Here is a 20,391-nt window from a genome sequence, read left to right as displayed (position 1 = left end):
GATTTTTGAAGGTCTCATTATTTCTTTTGTTTAAGACAAAATGGTCTTTAAGCATTAATAACCCTTACACAGTGCATCATTCTGAAGGTGCCTGTATTTATTCCTTTCTTTAGGTACTGGGAATTGAACAAGTTGTATCTAATGACCTAGAAGGCTTTGCTGCTTCTAAATGGTCTCTAAAATACATGTATTCCATGGAACATACATGTTCTTAATTTGCATTCCAGCAGTAAACCCAAAACCTTATGTTTTGAATAGTACTTAATTGTAGCCATGGCTAATATTTAAAATCCTTCTTTTGTATTTTCAAATTTTTATAACTTGAGATTTCCCTAACAGAATATCTTGCATTGTTTTTCTTTCAGTCTTGACATAAAATTTTTAGTATGAAAATCTGCCATAAATATGCTTAATTGCAATCACCTTTACTTATATAAGGGGTTTGTTTACCTTTGTATGTATGTTTTAATTAAACAAAACTCAATAGAAGCCTGTTGCATTTGAATGTTGAAAGACCTTATCAGATAGACTTCCTCTGAAATCAAAGCCAAACTAATTCAGTTGTAAAAGTTGGGTGTGAGTTGTTGTTTTTTGGTGTCTATCTCCATTTTTGATAAATGTGCTTTCACAACTGAACCTAATGCAGTTCAGGTGACATGATGATATTAGTAGTTTGGTCATACATGTCACGGAATGTCTTGTGTGCTGTCCTGACTGCCCTGTGCCTCAGGGGATGCTGGTGAGCAGGCCATAAGGCAGATCCTCGATGAAGCTGGCAAAGCAGGAGAGCTGTGTGCAGGCAAAGAGCGCAGAGAGATCCTGGGCACGTGCAAAACCCTGGGCCAAATGACAGATCAGCTGGCTGACCTCCGGGCTAGGTAAAGCTCTTGCTTGGCATGGACACTTCTCAAGTGCTATTAAAATGTTTTCTTTGCAGTTGTCACTTCCTAATTTCTAGAAAAGCAGGCCAGAACTGTATTTTACCTCTTTTACTTCAATCTCTTCTTTTCTGATGAGAATAACATGTTTTAATAAGAGAAATGTTAATTACATATTATGATGATCAGAATTGCTAAAGTAGGTAATTCTGAGTTTGATTGTGTCTAACACATAACTTTCCTTCAAATTAGGCAGAAAGGAATTGTTAAACTCTCCTGTTAAGTTTGTTCTCCAAAGAGGATATGCCCCAATTACTGTAAGATAGATGGATATTCTACTTTTTAGGGATTTTGGGATGTTAGATCACATATGGTGGTTGTTGTCTATCCTTCACTGGCAAATTCTGTTGAACTTTGTGTGTCACATGATTGAGGCAGCTAAGACATTTTATTTTCATATTTATTTTTTTAATTGACTTGCTGTCATCACTTAGATGTGGCAAGACTTCAACTCCTGCATATTCTGACTCTCTGCAGCAGTCTGTAAATGAGGAGAAAAGAGGCCTTGTCCTGGGTACTTTAATGGAACTGTATCCTTAAATCGCTTTACTTTTTGACTCTTAAAAGTGTTTATTTCTTCTGAGAATGCTAAATGTCACATTCTGGAATAGGGAAAATATGTTCTTAGTTTTTCTCTTATTCTGTTCCTCAATTATTTTTTGTTTCCTTAAGGAGGAAACAAAATCTGATTAAATACTGTATCTCTTGCAGTAATTGCTGGGAATAAACATAAACAGGTTTTGTTGCCTGTTGACTAGAAAACAGCTTTTGTCAATGCTGAGCTGAATCTGTGGTGCTCTTTTTGTCTTGGGCAGAGGACAGGGTGCTACACCCATGGCTATGCAGAAAGCCCAGCAGGTGTCCCAGGGTCTGGACTTGCTCACTGCCAAAGTGGAGAACGCAGCCCGCAAGCTGGAGGCCATGACCAACTCCAAGCAGGCAATTGCTAAGAAGATTGATGCTGCTCAGGTACCACTAGTGATTAGTAAATACTTCAGAACATTGCTGCTGTCAGAGCTGTTACACTGAACTGCTGTTGTTGTTTCCAAACAAAACACAGCTACTTGATAGGAAGAACATAGAGGGGATGCTTGCTTTAACAAAGAAAGATCTTAAATTCAGTGATTTACAGCATATGGTCCATTTTGCTTCAGTTGATGATCTTTTTTAGTAGCTTACTTGGCATTGCTAAAAATTGCAAGGTGATTAAAATGATGGAACACCCTAAATTTGCATATAAACTAATCTATTAAAGAAAAGAATAGAAGAGTTTTAGATTGAACAGACTAATCTGTGGATAAAACCAGAGCTCTTTCTTTGGGTTCTGTTTTGGGAGCGGAGTTCAGGATTTAGAACCGTATGTTAATGAGAGAGAAGAAATTACGTTAATGAAACTACATTTTCTTTCAATTGATCCTTTATTTTTGTTGCTCTTAATATCCTTCAATGGTCAGTCTCTTACCCAGTGATGATTATGATGGTCATCAAATAATACACCCTATCTAATTGTGTATAGGTGTCTATTATCAATATATAAAGATAGATTAATATTATATATGCATCAAATTAAATGGTAATGGGACATTTTAGGAAGAGCTTTGTGTACCACCCTGGGCTCAAGAGAATCAATTTTCTTTTTTTCCCCTGGAAGTCACATAATGAGTTTCTATAAGCAGTGATTCAGTTTTGCTTCTAAAATATTGTTGGCGAATGTTGAGGGGAGAGAGAAAATGTAAAATCTTTGGGTAGATTTTATCTAGTTTTACATTTTTTTTCAAAACTGAAGAGCTATGAGGCAATAGAATAATTTCATGGTACCTAAAAATCAGAAATTGCTTTTGAGAAGTATTTTCTGTTAAATAAAGTTTTGAAAGCTGCATTGGTATTTTCTTGCTCTATAAAATCATGTATAGAATAAGCATTACTTTTTGTCTTCACTTGAACACAACTTCTTTCTATTAAGAATTGGCTTGCAGATCCTAATGGGGGCAGTGAAGGAGAGGAGCATATTCGGGGAATTATGGCTGAAGCAAGGAAAGTTGCAGAACTATGTGAGGAGCCTAAAGAGAGAGATGATATCCTTCGTTCCTTGGGGGAAATCTCTGCTTTGACAGCCAAGCTGTCAGATCTGCGACGACAGTAAGTATTTGTTTTATCACCATTTATTTATTTGAACGACTTTCATGTGCAGTTCCCAATGCTGAGCAAGATCAGAATATTGCTCAGATCAGATCATTAAAATAAACCCTTTTAAGTTGTTCAGCCTAGTGGTTTCTATCTCAAAGCCCAGCTTGCACTAGCTTCCTTAAAAAAAGGTAACCCAGACACGTATTACATAAAAGCATTTTTTCTCTACTGCCTATGGAATATATGAGAAGGAAACTGAAGCCAAAAGTGAGCTTGTTTGTACTGTTGAAACAAGGTAATGAGAAAGATAGGTTTGTTTATGCAGATGGGTGTCATCACTGGTTTTTGCTAAGCACTTTACTAAATATCAAGGTGGAATATCTACCACTTCCATTGCTGTCAGTGTTCTCAGCTGTAACTGCAAACTATACAAAAGATGAGACTTTCAGAAATTAATTTCTGTATCACTTTTGCAAAGAGGCTGCTTGAGAATGGAAGAGGAGAAAGAAACTGTTACTGTACAAACTGTGATCTTCACCTAAGGCTGGTTGCAATATTGCAATAAATATTTTTCTTGCTTGATTAGTTAGATGCTTTAATCAAGTTTTTATTGAGCTTTAGCTGCTGTAGGTCTTAATGTGCTACCTTTTGTCAGGTTTATATATAGCCTTTGCTCTGTGGCTGATTGCAGTTGCTCATAAAACAGCCATAGAAACTGGAAATCAATTCTTACACCAGTATTGGCAATGGCAGTCTATGCCTTCCCCCACCTCAGTGCTGTGCTGAGCATATGTAATGTTCAGGTACTACAGCAAAGAATTGCTTCTCAGAGTCTAACCCAAGTGTCAAATTCAACCTTATTTAAAAATATCAAGTACCTTTTATTGTGTGTTTTCCTGCTGTAAATGATCTTTCTATAACTACACTTTTTTTTTTTTTTTAATCCTTAGTGGGAAGGGTGACTCTCCTGAGGCCCGTGCTTTGGCTAAGCAAATAGCTACATCACTTCAGAATTTACAGTCCAAAACAAACAGGGCTGTAGCAAATACGAGGCCAGTGAAAGCAGCTGTCCATTTGGAGGGCAAGATTGAACAAGCTCAGAGGTGGATAGACAATCCCACAGTTGCTGATCGGGGAGTGGGTAAGTGTTTCTCTGTGATTTCCCCCCAGGTTTAGAATCAAACCTGTTGCCAGTTTTTGTGGTGGAAACTACTGCTCCTGAGATGCTGAGGATGCACTGAAACTTCACTGGTGTGGAGACGCAGAGTTATAGTTAAGTCCTGACTGCAATTACAGAATTAAGCTGGCCCATGATTCTCTTTGTGTTCTTTCCTAAAGTATGGAAGAACATGTGCTGTAGAGAAAACAAAAGATTGCTCCTTGCTTTCCTTATTATGCAAATAACATATCTCAAATTTGAATTTTTACCTACTCCAGCAAATTGAGTAATTAAGTCCTTGTGAGAAGAGAAAAACATTCATAAACTTGACCAAAAAGTATCACTTCTTGTATGGTTTCTGGGTTACCTGAGGAGAATACTAATAATAAAGAGAAAGGGGATCTGATAATCCCATTATGCTCTTGATGAGTGTATAACACTGGTTCAGGAGTTGCTGGCACTTGGCAGCATACTCCTAAGAAAAGTAAATTAGGAATGTAAAAGATGCCAGTAGTGCTGAGTGATTCTTGGAAGTCTGATGCTGTGACAACTTCCTAAGTAATTTAAAGCTTGATTACAAACTTGGATTACTTGTGCATTAGTTTAAAATTATTCTTCAGTAGGCCTTTGTACTTAATACATGAGTTCTTTTAAAAGAATACTGCTTTGTATTGTTGAAAGAACAGAGACTTACATTCCTGTGAATGACCAGGAAGCATCTGTAAGTGAATGAAGGAAATTACCAATGCTAAAAATAATTTTTTTAATGGAAAAGCTTTTGACACACTGGAGGCTTTGTAAGGTGTTCCCTACCCCCACTGTCCCTTCCAATGCAGACTACTTAACACTTCTTACTTATGGCTTCTGGAATTCTGGGAGAGGGCATTTGGCTTTTTAAGTTATGTTTCTACTTGTCTTTTATTCCCCTCTTGCTGCTCATCTTCTAATGTGGGGATGAATTGCAGTATTTGAAATTTCTAAATGCTTTCTATTGGAGTCAACAGATTAGTTATGTAGAAATACCTGACAACTTTCATGGTTAATTTTGTCAGACCACTCTAATCAAAAAGGATGTATCTCTAGCCAGAGTTGCTGAATTAAGCAGAAAGAAACTGGAGACAGTTGAATTCCTCTGTGGTTTTGAACTGTAATTATGCAGTGATAAACTGCGTAAGATCTTTTATACCACCTAGGGAAGTGCTCTTAAAAACCCAAGAGTCCTGATGTGTGCACACAGGCGTGCAGTACTTGGTGTTCCCTGGTGTTTGTGCCCCTGTGTGTCACTGCCCCACTGTGTGTCACTGCCCGTGCCCTGTCCCCTTCAGGCCAGGCTGCCATCCGCGGGCTGGGTGCAATTCTTGGTGTTCCCCGGTGGTGTTTGTGCCCCTGTGTGTCACTGCCCCACTGTGTGTCACTGCCTGTGCCCTGTCCCCTGCAGGCCAGGCTGCCATCCGCAGGCTGGGTGCAATTCTTGGTGTTCCCCGGTGGTGTTTGTGCCCCTGTGTGTCACTGCCCCACTGTGTGTCACTGCCCGTGCCCTGTCCCCTGCAGGCCAGGCTGCCATCCGCGGGCTGGTTGCCGAAGGCCGGCGCTTGGCCAACGTCATGATGGGCCCGTACCGGCAGGACCTGCTGGCCAAGTGTGACCGCGTGGACCAGCTCTCTGCCCAGCTGGCTGAGCTGGCTGCTCGTGGGGAGGGCGAGTCCCCCCAGGCCAGGGCCATCGCTGCTCAGCTCCAGGACTCACTGAAGGTAAGCACCTGCTCCGTGCAGGCAAGCACAAGATGATGCACTGCTGCTCTGAGCCCGCCTTGTGTGTGCAAGGCCTCCATGAAAACAACAGTGCAGCTACACACCTGCTGGTTTAGCTGTTTAAAGCAAACTTTCCAGAAAGGCCTTGTTATCATGCCATGGGGTTAATTTCAGATGAACAGTTCAGAAGGAAAATTTAAGTCTCTCTTAAAAGAAAATAGTATGCTAGCATTGCAAATTTGAGAGGCAAGGTCTCATATCATGCTGTTTGTAGCTTCTACTACTGCTTCAAGGAGTGGTATGTAAGCTTGGTATATTTCAAATTATGTAAAAGGTGATTAACTGGTCATATTTTAGGGTAACTTTATCTTAATGTCTGCCATTGGAACAGGCATTTTTTTGCAAGAGAAGGTTTTATGGGATTTGAACCCCTATAACTTTATATCTCTCTATCATATGCAAATAATTTTCCACTTTTTTTAAGGATCTTAAAGCACGAATGCAAGAAGCAATGACCCAGGAAGTTTCTGATGTTTTTAGTGACACCACAACTCCTATTAAATTGTTAGCAGTAGCAGCTACTGCTCCCTCTGATGCTCCCAACAGAGATGAGGCAAGTATACTCAGGTGGTCTGTTCTGTCCATGTAAAACTTCAGTTATTGTTTAGTTTTACCTGAATTGGTATTTTGAAAAATTAATCAATGTTCTGAAAAATGAATTGGTATTTTTTATCAAGTTTGTGGAACATGCTTATTAATTCTGACAACATAAAGATTACTATGCAAACTTCTCCAGACTCCTGGACTGTGAATTGTATAACCCTGGAAACAGTTTTGTCCCTGACTTCACAAATGGCAAAAAAGTCTCCCTGTGTTGTTGGTACACTTTGCTGCAAAGTTCTTGTGCAAAAATCCCTGACACACTGGTTGGTGGATTTTTATATCCCAGCATTACATAAGCTGATTACAATAGTGAAATTCATGCCAGAATTAATCAACAGACTAAACCTGTTCTCTTGCTGGATATTGTTTCCTGTACTTGAAAGCCACTGGCTCCATGTGAAGTACCTAAAATGCAGTGTCTGGCAGTTCTGTTTGGCTATTTTGGCTTTTGAATACATGATCAAAATAATTCCCAAGGCCTTGGAGAATTCAGCTTTATGGCAGGATAGCTTTTTGTGCAAGTATTCTGTTTCTTGAATATCTAAGCATTGTAAAAGGAGGCAGTTTTTTTCCAGTGTGAACTTTTAGTGTAAAGCCCCTTATTTATCTTTCAAATATAGTTACTTTTGTATTATGGGTTTGAAGATTAATCTCTGAGCTAAAACAGTTTTAATAGAGTATTTTTTGCAGCAGTAGTCACCAGGAATTACTGAAATTCATACCTTGAAGCTATAAAGTGTATAGCCATCTCCTTAGTTGTCCCATTGAGTTAGTGAAGAAGTCTGATAATGTAAAAATTAAAAAAACCAAATGCCTTCAAAGCTTTTGTGTCCTTTTGCATCCTCTCAGGATGAGTTAAGTGGGAATGTTACGTAGGTGTCTGACACTTTGAAGAAATTGTGTATTCTGTTAAGGAGGTTAGGCTTTTTTTAATGATTTTTTCTCTTCTGACAAGTAGGTGTTTGAAGAAAGAGCAGCAAACTTTGAAAACCATGCTGCTAGACTGGGAGCTACAGCAGAAAAAGCAGCTGCGGTTGGAACTGCCAATAAAACTACTGTGGAGGGCATTCAGGCAACAGTGAAATCAGCAAGGGAACTCACCCCACAGGTGCTTGCTGGGTTTGAAGGGCTGTTAAAAGGGCTGGGGATGGCTTCTGGGGAATTTTCCTTATGCTTTTGTTCTCAAAGAAAGAGATTGTTGTTGATTGATGGTCGTTAATACCAACAAGGAACATAGTGCTGACACTGTTAAAAGGGAATGGCAAATATTTCTATACATGATACTAAAAGCAGAACAAAATCATCAAATGACATGTTTTATTTTTCAACTCTTGGACAGAAGTGTCTGTGACTTACACTTGAAACAAAATGATTTTGAGGCTCAGTAAAATATGTAAGTGGAAAAAAAATGCTCCTTTTTTTTTTTCCAAAATGAACCTCTATCTAAATGTTGGTAATTTAATAAACATTATACTACTTTAGTAGTGTAATGCTTATTATGCTTTAGTGTAGTAAGCTTTCAAGAGTTTTTTAGATAAATTAGTGCTTTCAAGAATTGTTTAAGATAAATTAGTACATAATTGAAGTTCCAGAAAAAAGTATTTGTGCCAGCTAATTTCAGAAGTATGGTAGGTCTTCAAGGAGCTACATACTGCACTAGAATTAATGAACTAGATTTACAAATGTGGAGCTGCACATCCAGTCCTGAAAAATCAAATGCATTTTCAAGCATGTATATAATGTTGATGTGTACTGATAATTAAAAATGTCTTCTGTTGGCAGGTAGTATCAGCAGCTCGTATCCTCTTGAGAAATCCTGGAAATCAAGCTGCTTATGAACATTTTGAAACCATGAAAAACCAATGGATTGATAATGTAGAGAAAATGACAGGTAAAGTAGGAATTTCTGTTGAAGAGCCTACCTGTGGCTAACTAGCTTGTATAGATTTTTCTCCATGCTGTTTGGATTGATGAAACATGCAAAGAACAATGACTGATTAAAAATAACTTAAGTGAGAATGTGCTTTCTGACTCCAGGAATATATATATGTTACAGAATATACAAAATAGCTGGGTTCTTATCTGTTAATACTGAGCTGCAGAGGAGCAAACCCTGCTTTAGTTCTTTTTTGAGAAAATCGGAATACCATCATTTTTTATTGCAGTTGCTATTCTAGCAGCATATCACTGTGACAGCTAGAGGTTTTCTTCTGTATAATCTTGGCATGTTGAAATAGGACAGATAATTAACTGAAGGAAAGAAAATATGTTCAAAATATTGTAACAGCTTGATGGATATGGAGAATAAGACAAAGCTACTGATCCTGCTGAGGCACTGAAATGTTTCCCAGATACAAATACTTCCCAAGTGCAGATCCTTTGCACTGACCCACTGAACAGCTGACTCTACTATCTCCTCCTTCATCCCAGTAATTAAATCGTGGGTATTTTAAATCTCACTGCCTTGTCACTATGAATCACCCCTGTGTAAAAAGCACAGCCAGAGGGATATTTCCTTTGGAATGAATGGGATAGTACAAGAAGTACTGAATATGCTTAAAGAAATTTGGTGTGAAGAAACAGTCTCTGCTGCATATACTGTGTAAGCCAGCTCTTGACTGAAACTACATTCTATGGTAGAGGAATGAGAGCTTGGGCTGTCATTAACAAGCTTCACCATGGTGACTGTCACAGAGGTACAACAGAGTAATGAGTTAAACTGCACTAAAGCTTTGTTCTGATTTCCATGCCCTCTTCTACTCTTCCCCCGACCCCAGTTGTAAAATACTTTTCTGGTTTTGAACTATCTCTGGAATACTAAATATCCCTTTCCACGGATGAAAGTAGAATATTAATGTATTTGAATTTTATTCTAGGGTTGGTGGATGAAGCCATAGATACTAAATCTCTGTTGGACGCATCAGAAGAGGCCATTAAGAAAGACCTGGATAAATGTAAAGTTGCAATGGCCAACATGCAACCTCAGATGCTGGTAGCAGGTGCCACCAGCATTGCCAGACGAGCAAACCGCATCCTGCTGGTGGCAAAACGGGAGGTGGAAAATTCCGAAGACCCTAAATTTCGGGAGGCTGTTAAAGCAGCCTCTGATGAGCTGAGCAAAACTATATCACCCATGGTAATGGATGCTAAAGCTGTGGCAGGCAACATTTCTGATCCTGGTAAGAATCCAGTCAGCTAATTTAAAATGTGCCTTTTATTGACTGGAGATGATGTGAAGTAGTGCTCAATTTTTTTATACAGCTGTGTATCTCCTTTTATGTAAATATGGTGCACACTTATATTTCAGAATGATGAAATCAAGCTCACACCATTAACTGCTGCATCCTGCTGTTCTAAAATGCAATCAAAGGCCTTTGGCATATTCAAGGGAAAAGTATTCAGCATTCTAATGTTATGTGATTTCATGTTCTTAATTAGAAGCATTTGTTACTAGTTTTAAGTAATACTACTTTATAGAAGAAATTATTATGTAATTTTTTTGATTCTAAAAGTTGTTCAGGGAATTACTTTGGCTATTAATAGTGATTATTATTGAACTAAGGCTTTATTGTATGCATCTTGCATATGACACTAACATTTCAAGCATGCAAGTCTGCTGTAAACAATTTGGTAGTTTTTAAACACACATATAAGCATACTTGGCACAGTACATTATAGGAGTAATTTTTGGGGGTAGTGTTCTAAGCATTACAAAGTTCTATTAAATTGGTATTAAACTGGTATTGGAATTTTTGTTCAGGTTTGCAGAAGAGTTTCTTGGATTCTGGATACAAAATTCTGGGAGCTGTGGCCAAAGTCAGAGAAGCCTTCCAGCCTCAGGAACCAGATTTTCCTCCTCCTCCTCCTGACCTTGAGCACCTTCATGTAAGTGTAGGCAGTTTGTAATAAAATGTGCAGTTGTCATTGAGGTGTGGATTACACTGAAGTTACTTAAGTATATTATTCTTCCTTAGCAATAAAAGGTATTGTCTGGCCAGCCATGCATACAAATAGCCTCAAGTCTAAAAAATACCAATCCAGTATTCAAAAGGAAAGTTTAAAACATGGTATTTTCTTTAACAGGAAGCACTTGAAAAACTGGAAAAAGACCTGAGGTCATACAGTGATGTCTTGTCATGACACCATCATTTGCTCAATCTTTGCTCTATTTCACTGCACTCACCAAGATGTTTCCCTTCCTCAGCTGACTGATGAGCTTGCTCCTCCGAAACCACCACTGCCAGAGGGTGAGGTTCCCCCACCCAGACCACCACCACCTGAAGAAAAGGATGAAGAGTTCCCAGAGCAAAAGGCAGGAGAAGCAATCAATCAGCCCATGATGATGGCTGCTAGACAGTTGCATGATGAAGCTCGGAAATGGTCTAGCAAGGTAAGAAATTGTTGTAAGTGTTTTGTGCTAAATGGATTCTCTTTTAATTTTATTTTCAGGATCAGTGTGTCTTGTCTTATGACAGTGTCTTTCACAGACTAAATAGTAAAAACACTGGTGTAGGAGAAATTAGAAACCCTTTCAAGACAGAGTGAACTAGGGTCAACAATACTTAGGATTGCTAGACTGCTTTATTAACGTACCCCTGGGAACACAAATATGCTCTGTATGCCAAGCTGTTTGTGATCCTTGGTGCTGGTATTGCCTAGAGAGTCACTAATACTTATGCTTGTGCAGGCTGACAAGCTAATTGCTATATTTAATTGACTTTGAAAAGTCTGTATGGAAAAGTCCATACGGATGGTGCAGGTGCCAGCTGCAGAAATCGTGACCTGGTTTGTCTTAATTCTGGAAGAAGCTGCAAGGTACTTTGCAGTTAATCTGATGCATTTATGATGAGTAAAGTGACCACATATTGGTGGCCCGGTCTCATTCTTTTGGAGTGAGTTGCCTTTCCTGTTAAGGCTGAAATCCTGAATTTCCTTCCCATTTCAGTGCTATGAAGAAGTGTGAATTTGCTGGTCTCATATCACTTTGTTTTGCTTTTCTTTTGTCCCTTCTTCCCCCAAGAGCTATTTTTTTTCTCTGGCAGAAGCTGAGTAAGAACTTCAGAGATTTAGCCTTCTGCAAGTGTAAATTTAAGGGTCAGAATTTGGCTTTTATATTTTCTCCCTTTTTCTCCACTAAATTAGGTGGTGAGTAAGGAGATAAACTTGAATAGTTTACAGAATCAACTTCAGTGCTTTGGGCTAAAGGAACATCTGTTTTGGAAGCACAGATAAAATAATACAAAAGAAGTTTCTGCAAATCTCTTTGGGTGTCTCTTATCCAAAATCCAGATCTCTATTTTCACCATACTCCTGGATATACCAAACACATTTTTATATTACTAAATAGACAGTACTGGAATATATCAGTGATCTCAGAAGGTGATGTTGAGGCTAAAAGCTTTAATTTCCATTTCCTAAAAGTGTTTTGATGTTGGAATCCCTGAACTTAACAATATAGAGTAGGTAACAAAATGCTTTTACCATGTATATACTATATGCATTCTAAATTAAATAGTGCAAAGCCAAGGAGCATACCTTAAAAATCCGTGCTGATTATACAAGACCTCCAAGCTCAGTGACTTTAGATTATAAAACACTGTATTCATTGCTGTTTCTTCCATTTGAGACTAACAAACCAGTAAGTCAGCCTGCCAATTGTGCTTCTAATTCTTTTTTAACAGCATCATTTTAGCAATAGGAGCTCAGTTATTCTCACAGTCTGTTTTGGAGGAAGAAGTTTTAAAAACACTTCTGTAGTCTCTGAACTCACCTGATTGGTTGGGAGAGGGATTGATGGACGGTGCTACTGAGGAATATGGGCTAGACCTGGAAAAACAGAACTATAAGGTCTTGCTCATATGAAGTCTCAACAGACTGTGTCTCAACTCTCTTTTGCCTTTTTGCTGATCAGTCTGCTGGTACTTTACCTGTAGTAAAGTGGGAGGGGTGGGTGAACCAAGTACTTAGTCTTTAAAACATGTTGATAACATTGTTCATTCTTCTAAGAATGAAGATGTTTTTTCTCCTTCTTTACAAAAGCTGCTCTTCACTGGGTGGATTCTGGGCTCTCATGTACTCCATTTTTCTCATGGAACACCAGCTGAACAATGTCTGCTGCTTTAATTTCCCTGGCTCCCCCCTCATTTGGATAAATCAGAAAATGAGGACTATTTGGTTACTTTTCCTTAGACTAAGACTTAAATAAAAGCTGCCTTTGAAGGCAAGTTGATTTGGCCTTACAAGTGTTAGAACTTCCAAAATTCCTGTATATTGTTGTTGGGAAAGGATTTTTTTTCTATAAAAGACTGTATCTTAAGCAAAACACAGTTGTAAATGGAGTTTTTGGTAACGTCCCTTTACTTTATTGCACTTGGCTTTAGCTGAAGAAATACAGCTAGTAAACTTGTAGACCACTTTTGTATAGAAATATTGCTGTCTTATTAATGCCTATATTGTTATACCTCTTACCTCTTCCTTGAGAACTTCTCTGACATAATTTATTTGCTTGAACCCCCTTTCTCTTTTTTTCTTTTTGAAGGTAATGGATACAACATATCGTGGCAAAACAGTATCATGTGCTTCATAATCCTCTTTTTTAATTAGTTCCATTTCAGTCTTCTTTAAGAACTGTAATATTCACAGTATTCATGGCATTCAACATCACCTCTTCTTTTTTGAACCCTTTGTTGCTCTTTTACATGTTCTGTGTGGTACCTCAGTACTTGCTTCTACAGTGTCTTCCATCCCATCTTTTTTTTTTTTTACTCTACAGCAAGCAGTGTCAGTGGCTTCTCTGCTGCTATCTGCTCTTATCACACATATGAATGGGCTTCCATACAAAGCTTTGTATCTGCACAAATACCGCAGTCATCAGCTGCTGTGCCTGCTCCTGTGCAGTCAGAACAGCTTCCATTGAGACAGAAAGGCCATTCATTTCATTGTTGACCTGCTAATATAATGTTCTGTGGGTCAGCCTCTGTCTATAGAAGCTGAATGCTCAAATGGAAAATGTTGCTGCATATTTGAATTGTAATTTTTTAGTATTTTGGATAACTTTGGTTCACAGGTGAACTGTTTCTTCCCTTCTGTTAATCTTATATTCCTTCCCCTCCTCCCCTTGACCTGATCCTAGAGCTGCCTTGTCAGATCCTGAGAGGCCAAGAGGATGTTTTGGTCACTAAAACTGCTCAGTTTGTGCTCTTCTACCAAATTCTGCTTCTTGTACTAACTGTCCCCTGTTTCTCCACCCTTGCTGCCACCTGCAAAGCCTGATGTGACTGTGATTAATGAAGCGGCTGAGGCTGGTGTAGATATAGATGAGGAGGATGATGCAGATGTTGAATTCACTCTCCCCTATGACATTGAAGATGATTACGAGCCTGAGCTGCTGTTAATGCCAACCAATCAGCCCGTTAACCAGCCCATTCTGGCTGCTGCTCAGTCTCTACACCGGGAAGCAACCAAGTGGTCTAGTAAGGTACTCCTGAGTCCCGGGACCGATCCGCGTGCGTCCGGCCACTTGGAACGCTGACACATTTGCATCACTCTTGATCCCTGCTGGGCCCCGCCCTCCTGAATGAATAAGTGTGTCTGCACTTCATTTTAAGGACTGAGAGTGGCTTCACAAGTTTGCTAGATCTGTTTGTCAGTGCCGGATTGAAGCTTGATTGGGGTCACTTATTAATATTCAAAGACTTCCTCTCCCTTTGCATCTGCCTGGTCTTCTTTGTTATGGCAGTTTTCAAATTTTAATAGGGATTGTCTTCCTCCCCTTCGGCTCCTTTTTCCATTCATGTGGGCTACCTGGGAAGCCATGGTTAATGGTTTCCTAATGACTTCCGGATACAGCAGTTACAGAATTCAAGAAGTCATTTGAGGTGTCTATTGTGCTTGGCCTCAATTGATGCCGCCAATTAACATCCCTTCCAACAAGGAATGGCTTTGTATGGCAGTGTTAGTGGAAGAGACTGCCTGACTGCTGGCTTGCACTGGGCTGTATTGCAAATGCTGGTCTTGAGAGAATTCTTTTCTGAGGAAGCTGCACTGAATGCTGTTAGCTGCTGAATTGAGATCCTGTCTGTATGAAACCAGTGGAAATCTAACGAGGTTCAGACATTCACAAGTAGCGTGTCTTCTGTCTAAGCACAAATGTTTGCAAGACTGGGCACTTTTTATAGCATGCTGCAAAAAATAAGGTTGGTGTCCCATAACAAACAAAAGTTAGGGGAGTGTGCATATGTATGTGTGTGTATACTTACGTAGATAGTTATACTAAACCATTTTAATAAAAAGGGCTTTAAAAATGTTCTTGTCCTTTTCAGATTCTGGTGCTTGGATAACTTGTTAGACACTGATCCTTCTACGTGAAAACATGGAAAAGCTCTGTGTTATGTCATTTATATCCTAACTGGTTATAGTAGCAAACTGTTTAGCTAATAGGCCACGGTAATGAATAGTTCAGCTGTTTGGTCACTGTATCTGTAAAATGCCTGGGATATCATCTTCAACTTGCTCGTAGTGAGTCACAGAAGTGTGTGCACAGGCTAGAGGATACCTTGGCTCAGCTGGGTTCTCACTGTGTACTCCTTGCTCTGAACTTCATCAGTCATAATCTGTGGGATTATTCCAGGGAAAGTGTGTACTAATACTTAAACTCACTCTGCTATTTCATCCACACAGTAGGAATGCTTCAAAGCACCAAATGGTTCTCTTTTGACTAACAACTTTCTATGAAAGGGAATAAGATAAATACACTAAATGTACTGACAGACTGCTAACAATCAATCAGCTAGGTTTGCTTTCTCCTGCACTAGGTTTCTCTTTGGAACAGTGTGTAAGAAACGGGTTTGCCTTGGTCACAATTAATTCACGTATCAAATATTTCTCAGATGTATTTCTGTGACTGTAAATTTTGATGTACAAGAAATCCTGATTTTAATATAAGAAATATCACTAGATTATATTTTGATAATCCATGTTCTTCTCTCCTGGAGGCTTTATTTTAAAGGGAGAGATTGTATCAAAAAAGATTTATTTTCAAGGAATAATTTTGAAAAAAGTAAAAGTTTCATCTCACTTCCACATTACCAGTGATAAAAGTTGTGTGTGTTGGATTCTTTTCCGTTTATCCTTTGGCATTATTAGCAGCATAGCTGGTGCTTTAACAACTTCAGTTTCAGATGCCATTGAAAATTCCATGCTCAACTATTATGACAACAACTGGTTTAACAGGTTGTTTAGCACTTTTTTTTTAACTTTAAAAGAAGTCAAGACTTTTTTGGGGGAAAATCTGGAATTTCAAATGCTAATAACATGCTTTATCCTAAAATCTAGTCATCAGAGCAGTAACTCATACCATGGACAAACTAACACTTTACAACTTCTTTTTCAGTTTTGAAGTGAGCTTTTTTCCCTGAGTGTTTTTAAAAAAGTCAGAAACAAGTAGTTAGTACAGATCTTCCCTGTTCCTTGAAGAAACCCCTTCCGTGTTCACAAGTGGTTCTTCCATCCTTAACTTCTCGGAGTGTTTCTGCCGAGTGACGTGCTGGCAGGAGCAGTGACCGTGTCCTTCCGTGCAGGGCAACGACATCATCGCGGCGGCGAAGCGCATGGCGCTGCTCATGGCCGAGATGTCGCGCCTGGTCCGAGGCGGCAGCGGCAACAAGCGCGCCCTCATCCAGTGCGCCAAGGACATCGCCAAGGCGTCCGACGAGGTCACCCGGCTCGCCAAGGAGGTGGCAAAGCAGTGCACGGACAAGCGCATCAGAACCAACCTCCTGCAGGTAATGAGGGAACTGCTCCAAGGCTGCTGTTGCTGGGCCTCTCTCGGTGGGGGTGAGCACTGGAATTGTGCCAGTAGATCACGGGTATCTTCCCTTGGCTTGGGAAGTTTTGTCAAAGTCTGTCTTTTTAGATCCCATGGAAAAATATATATATATATGTATTTATGTGAACATATATTCTGTAAAGTTAGAATTTGATGTCAAAAGAACTTCTGAAAAAATACTGTGCTAGAAATACTGATCTGTCCAAAGTTGACATTGTATTGTATTTCATTTCATTCCTTTGTATCAAAGAATAGTAACAGAAATGCAACAATTTTTTTTTCCAGTCTCAGGCAAATATATGTGTATATATCATGCTATTCCTAACCAAGCAGAATTTGAAAGGAAGAACAGAAAAATGTTGTGTCCATGCCAAATATTCCCACAGCAAGTAAAATAAGATTCAAATATCCTGCCAATTTTTATCAGATAGTCTTGAAGGTTGTAGGATCATCTCTATGCTCATTAATTGTCTAATAGTAAAAGAAAATAAAGTTTATCTGAAGAAAATGAACCAATCTGTATTGGTTCCATTTATAATATGAAGTGGTTTTTTATCCCTGTTGCTTAGGTCTGTGAGCGAATCCCAACCATCAGTACACAGCTGAAAATTCTCTCCACTGTTAAAGCTACCATGCTGGGCAGAACTAATATCAGTGATGAAGAGTCAGAACAGGTAAGAGGTGTAAAGACTGATGGTAGCATGGAATTGTTGATCACTTTTATGGAGACAAATATACAACCTGTTCTCAGATGTGTTCTGGGAACTTGATGTTGAAGCTCACCTCAGCTGTGTAGGGAGGATAACTTTAGTACAGCACCTTGGTTTCTGGCTCCAGCACTACAGTTCAATAGAGGAACAAGCCAAAATGCTCCTCGGGTTCCAATTTTGTGACGAACAACTTGTTAATCTCCTGCTTTGGCCAGTAAAATGCTGAGGGAAGGACTCGGCACCGCAGACTGGACCTGTGAGGGGCAGGGGCGCCCTCGGGTGGATTCCAGGGGAAACGTTTATTTTCCAGCATCATCTCGAGTCCCCTGCAGCTCAGTTACCTTCCAAATGCATCTTTTCAGGAGAAATCTCGCAGCTTTGGCTCCCGAGAGAGGTTATTCTACTTAGTGACATGCATTGTATTCAGATTTTGTACAAGTACACGGTGAGGAACGGGAAGGTTTTGTTTTGAGTCGGGATAATGCTGGTTCCCAGAGATAGTTAACTTCACTTGTATTTTCATAGTTTCAGGCAGCAGATTTAATATATTTGTACTGGGAGGTTTTGTGCACAAAGAGTTTACATGCTACTGTCCAGATCATGCTATTTACTGATATATTGGAAATTCTTTTTTTTGACAGGCAACTGAGATGTTGGTTCATAATGCCCAGAATCTCATGCAGTCTGTGAAGGAAACTGTGAGAGAAGCTGAAGCAGCATCCATTAAGATAAGAACAGATGCTGGATTCACTCTCCGCTGGGTCAGAAAGACCCCATGGTATCAATAAATACTTGCCACATTAGTATTGTTTTCTGTAACATAAAATGCCTTTTTTTGGAAACAGAAGAGATGTATTAACAGCAGAAGGTGCTGTATACATGAGTTTAAGATTAGCTTATGGCTAATGCCCCATTCTAAGGGTATGAATTATAAGATACTGCATTTCAAATGTCTTTGGAACACCTTTGATATCCAAGACCTCTAATTTGCTGCCAACAGTAGACAGTTCTTATATTTAATTTTTTTTTCTTGTCAAGATTCTCTTAGTGAATTCTGTACTCCCAGAAGCACATTTCATTTATGCACTGTATATTCCAGTAGTTTCCATGATGATATAAAACATGGACCTCACTTTAAGCTTGTCTTGAGAGTTTAGGACACTTGGTTACTTGGCAGTTTTTTAGGGACAATCATAGATACAGAAACATTCAACTTCTCAACAGGACTTTATCTGGCTATTCTAAAACCATGCAGAAATGATGGAAGGTGTGGGGTTTTTTGATTAAAAGAGGGAAGGTGGGGCAGAAGAACAGTTGTAAACTGACGATTAAAGCTCCATGTCTGAAATGCTTTTTGCTTTTGATTCTTGCCTGGCAACAGTACTTCAGCAGAAACTGGAGCTGTCTGTCTTCCCCTCCTGTCACCCTGTAGGAAGGCATTCCAGAACTCTTGTACTGTATGGAAAGGTTTTGCAGATTATGTTAGTGGCACACTGTTGACAGCTTGAGCCTTATGGCTGGAGACCTTAATCACGGAACTCTTTCCTTGCTCAATGAAGCAATGTGTTGAGCTGAAAAATCCTCGTTCTGTTAACTTAGCTGCATGTCCAGGACCAGAAAATGCCACATGCTGGCTCATTCGTTTTGAAACCAAATGAGCACATGCAATTATTTTTATTTCCCTCATCCCTCTACCTAATGTTATTCCAGCCACTCAAGTTGAAAATTAAAAGATAAAGATACTCAGTTTAAAAATACCTTTAGCCTCACTGCTCTTCTTTCCAAAAATGCATAAGCTTATTGAAATCTGAGCTCTGCAGGGACATGAAACCCTCTTTAGGTAAGCTGGTGCCTACCAGCAAATGGTGGTTCCTAATGCTGCACATACCTCATTATTTTTACTGTTTGTGGAGTTTGGAGTCTTCAAAATATTTTTTTCAAGTGAATTGAACAAAGTGTTACTATATCTTTAAAAAAATCCCAAACAAAATAATAACAATAAAACCCCCTCAAACTCCCTCCCCTTACTAAAACAGACTTATGTTTTATCTTTCCATAACTGAATATGCCTTCATATATATATATATATACACACATACACATATATTCATATCCATTCATTTAATGGAAAGGAAAACTTGTTTGAGAATGAATTTCTACATCTGCAAGGAATACTTTCAGACTTTTGCCCAAATCAGCACTGACCTCATAATGCCCTCTAAATTCGCTGAGAATCATTGCACGATCAAACCACCTTGAATAGAAGTGTCCTTGGGGAAAAACTTCTCAGTCTTAACAGCTGAAAGGAAGAGACACAGCACACTCAGCTGTCCTCTACCTGCCTGCAACAGTTATTCTGTGCTTGGACCTTCTCCCCTCCACCCCCTTCATTGCACTGTTTTCTAAAAAGGGAAGTTAAACTGTTGATAATACAACTGTCTCAAACTGACCTCAGCAAGAGAAGGCGTGTTCTTCTTGAATTTGCTCCTTGTGTCTGGGTATCATGAAATATTTGGTACTTAGGATCTTTCCTTAGTACTCTCTTCTTGCAGTTACCTGCAACAGGAAGAGGAAGGAAGGGGTGCCAGAGCCTTAACCTGGATGCATTTGGTTGGTTTATATCAAAACTTTAGCATAATTTTAATGTAGTAATTTCTATTTAATAGTACATAACACTGAATATGTAGGGATTATTTTAAAGGGATTTTCTAAATAGTCTTCCTGTTTTGCTTTTCAATGCTCCTCACATCCCCTCATCCTGCTCCTGCCATCCAGGCTTCTGAGATTTTTTTTTTTTAATTATTATTATTTTAGATCACTGTTTAGTTGCTTGAATGATATTAATGCAATATTACTAATGCCTTTAATACATAATTGTTTATGCCAAAGATCACTTTTTGTTTATTGAGGAATGTTTGCAGGAGAATTATGAATCATGGTTGCCTTTGATATTCTTCCAGAATGTTTGCTCTAAGTTCTCAAACTGTTTATAGAAGCTGAGATACTTGACCACCTTATGCAATTACTGCATTTTTGAACACTATTGGTCTTCAGAGCTGAAGTGCAGCAAAAATTTCAACAAGACCATGAATGTCACTTAGAAATGTTTTACCACTATAAAACTTTGTTTATAAACCAAAATGTATTGTATAGTCTAATGTTTTCAACCTTTCTTTGGTTCTGTTAAAACAATAAAAAAGCATTTGTACAAAAATCA

General features: G+C 39.0%; 1 protein-coding gene across 3 annotated transcripts in view; it reads left to right on the top strand.

The window, feature by feature from the left end:
- Positions 1 to 20,391, top strand: part of VCL (vinculin) — a 56,197-nt gene extending 35,806 nt beyond the window's left edge. Inside the window, exons 8-22 of one of the 3 annotated variants that reach the window (XM_064430431.1) lie at positions 731 to 878; positions 1,754 to 1,907; positions 2,902 to 3,077; positions 4,016 to 4,206; positions 5,776 to 5,975; positions 6,460 to 6,588; positions 7,597 to 7,746; positions 8,421 to 8,529; positions 9,515 to 9,817; positions 10,399 to 10,523; positions 10,843 to 11,028; positions 13,906 to 14,115; positions 16,217 to 16,420; positions 17,034 to 17,138; positions 17,816 to 20,391. In XM_064430431.1, coding sequence (XP_064286501.1) covers positions 731 to 878; positions 1,754 to 1,907; positions 2,902 to 3,077; positions 4,016 to 4,206; positions 5,776 to 5,975; positions 6,460 to 6,588; positions 7,597 to 7,746; positions 8,421 to 8,529; positions 9,515 to 9,817; positions 10,399 to 10,523; positions 10,843 to 11,028; positions 13,906 to 14,115; positions 16,217 to 16,420; positions 17,034 to 17,138; positions 17,816 to 17,962 — 2,537 coding nt within the window. In that variant the 3' untranslated portion in view covers positions 17,963 to 20,391. The other 2 variants (XM_064430429.1, XM_064430430.1) reach the window with 2 other exon arrangements.

The sequence above is a fragment of the Passer domesticus genome, chromosome 8 (assembly GCF_036417665.1).
Source record: "Passer domesticus isolate bPasDom1 chromosome 8, bPasDom1.hap1, whole genome shotgun sequence".
Lineage (NCBI taxonomy): Eukaryota > Metazoa > Chordata > Aves > Passeriformes > Passeridae > Passer > Passer domesticus.
The sequence above is the reverse complement of the archived record's forward strand: the minus strand, read 5'-3'. Positions and strand labels throughout refer to the sequence as shown.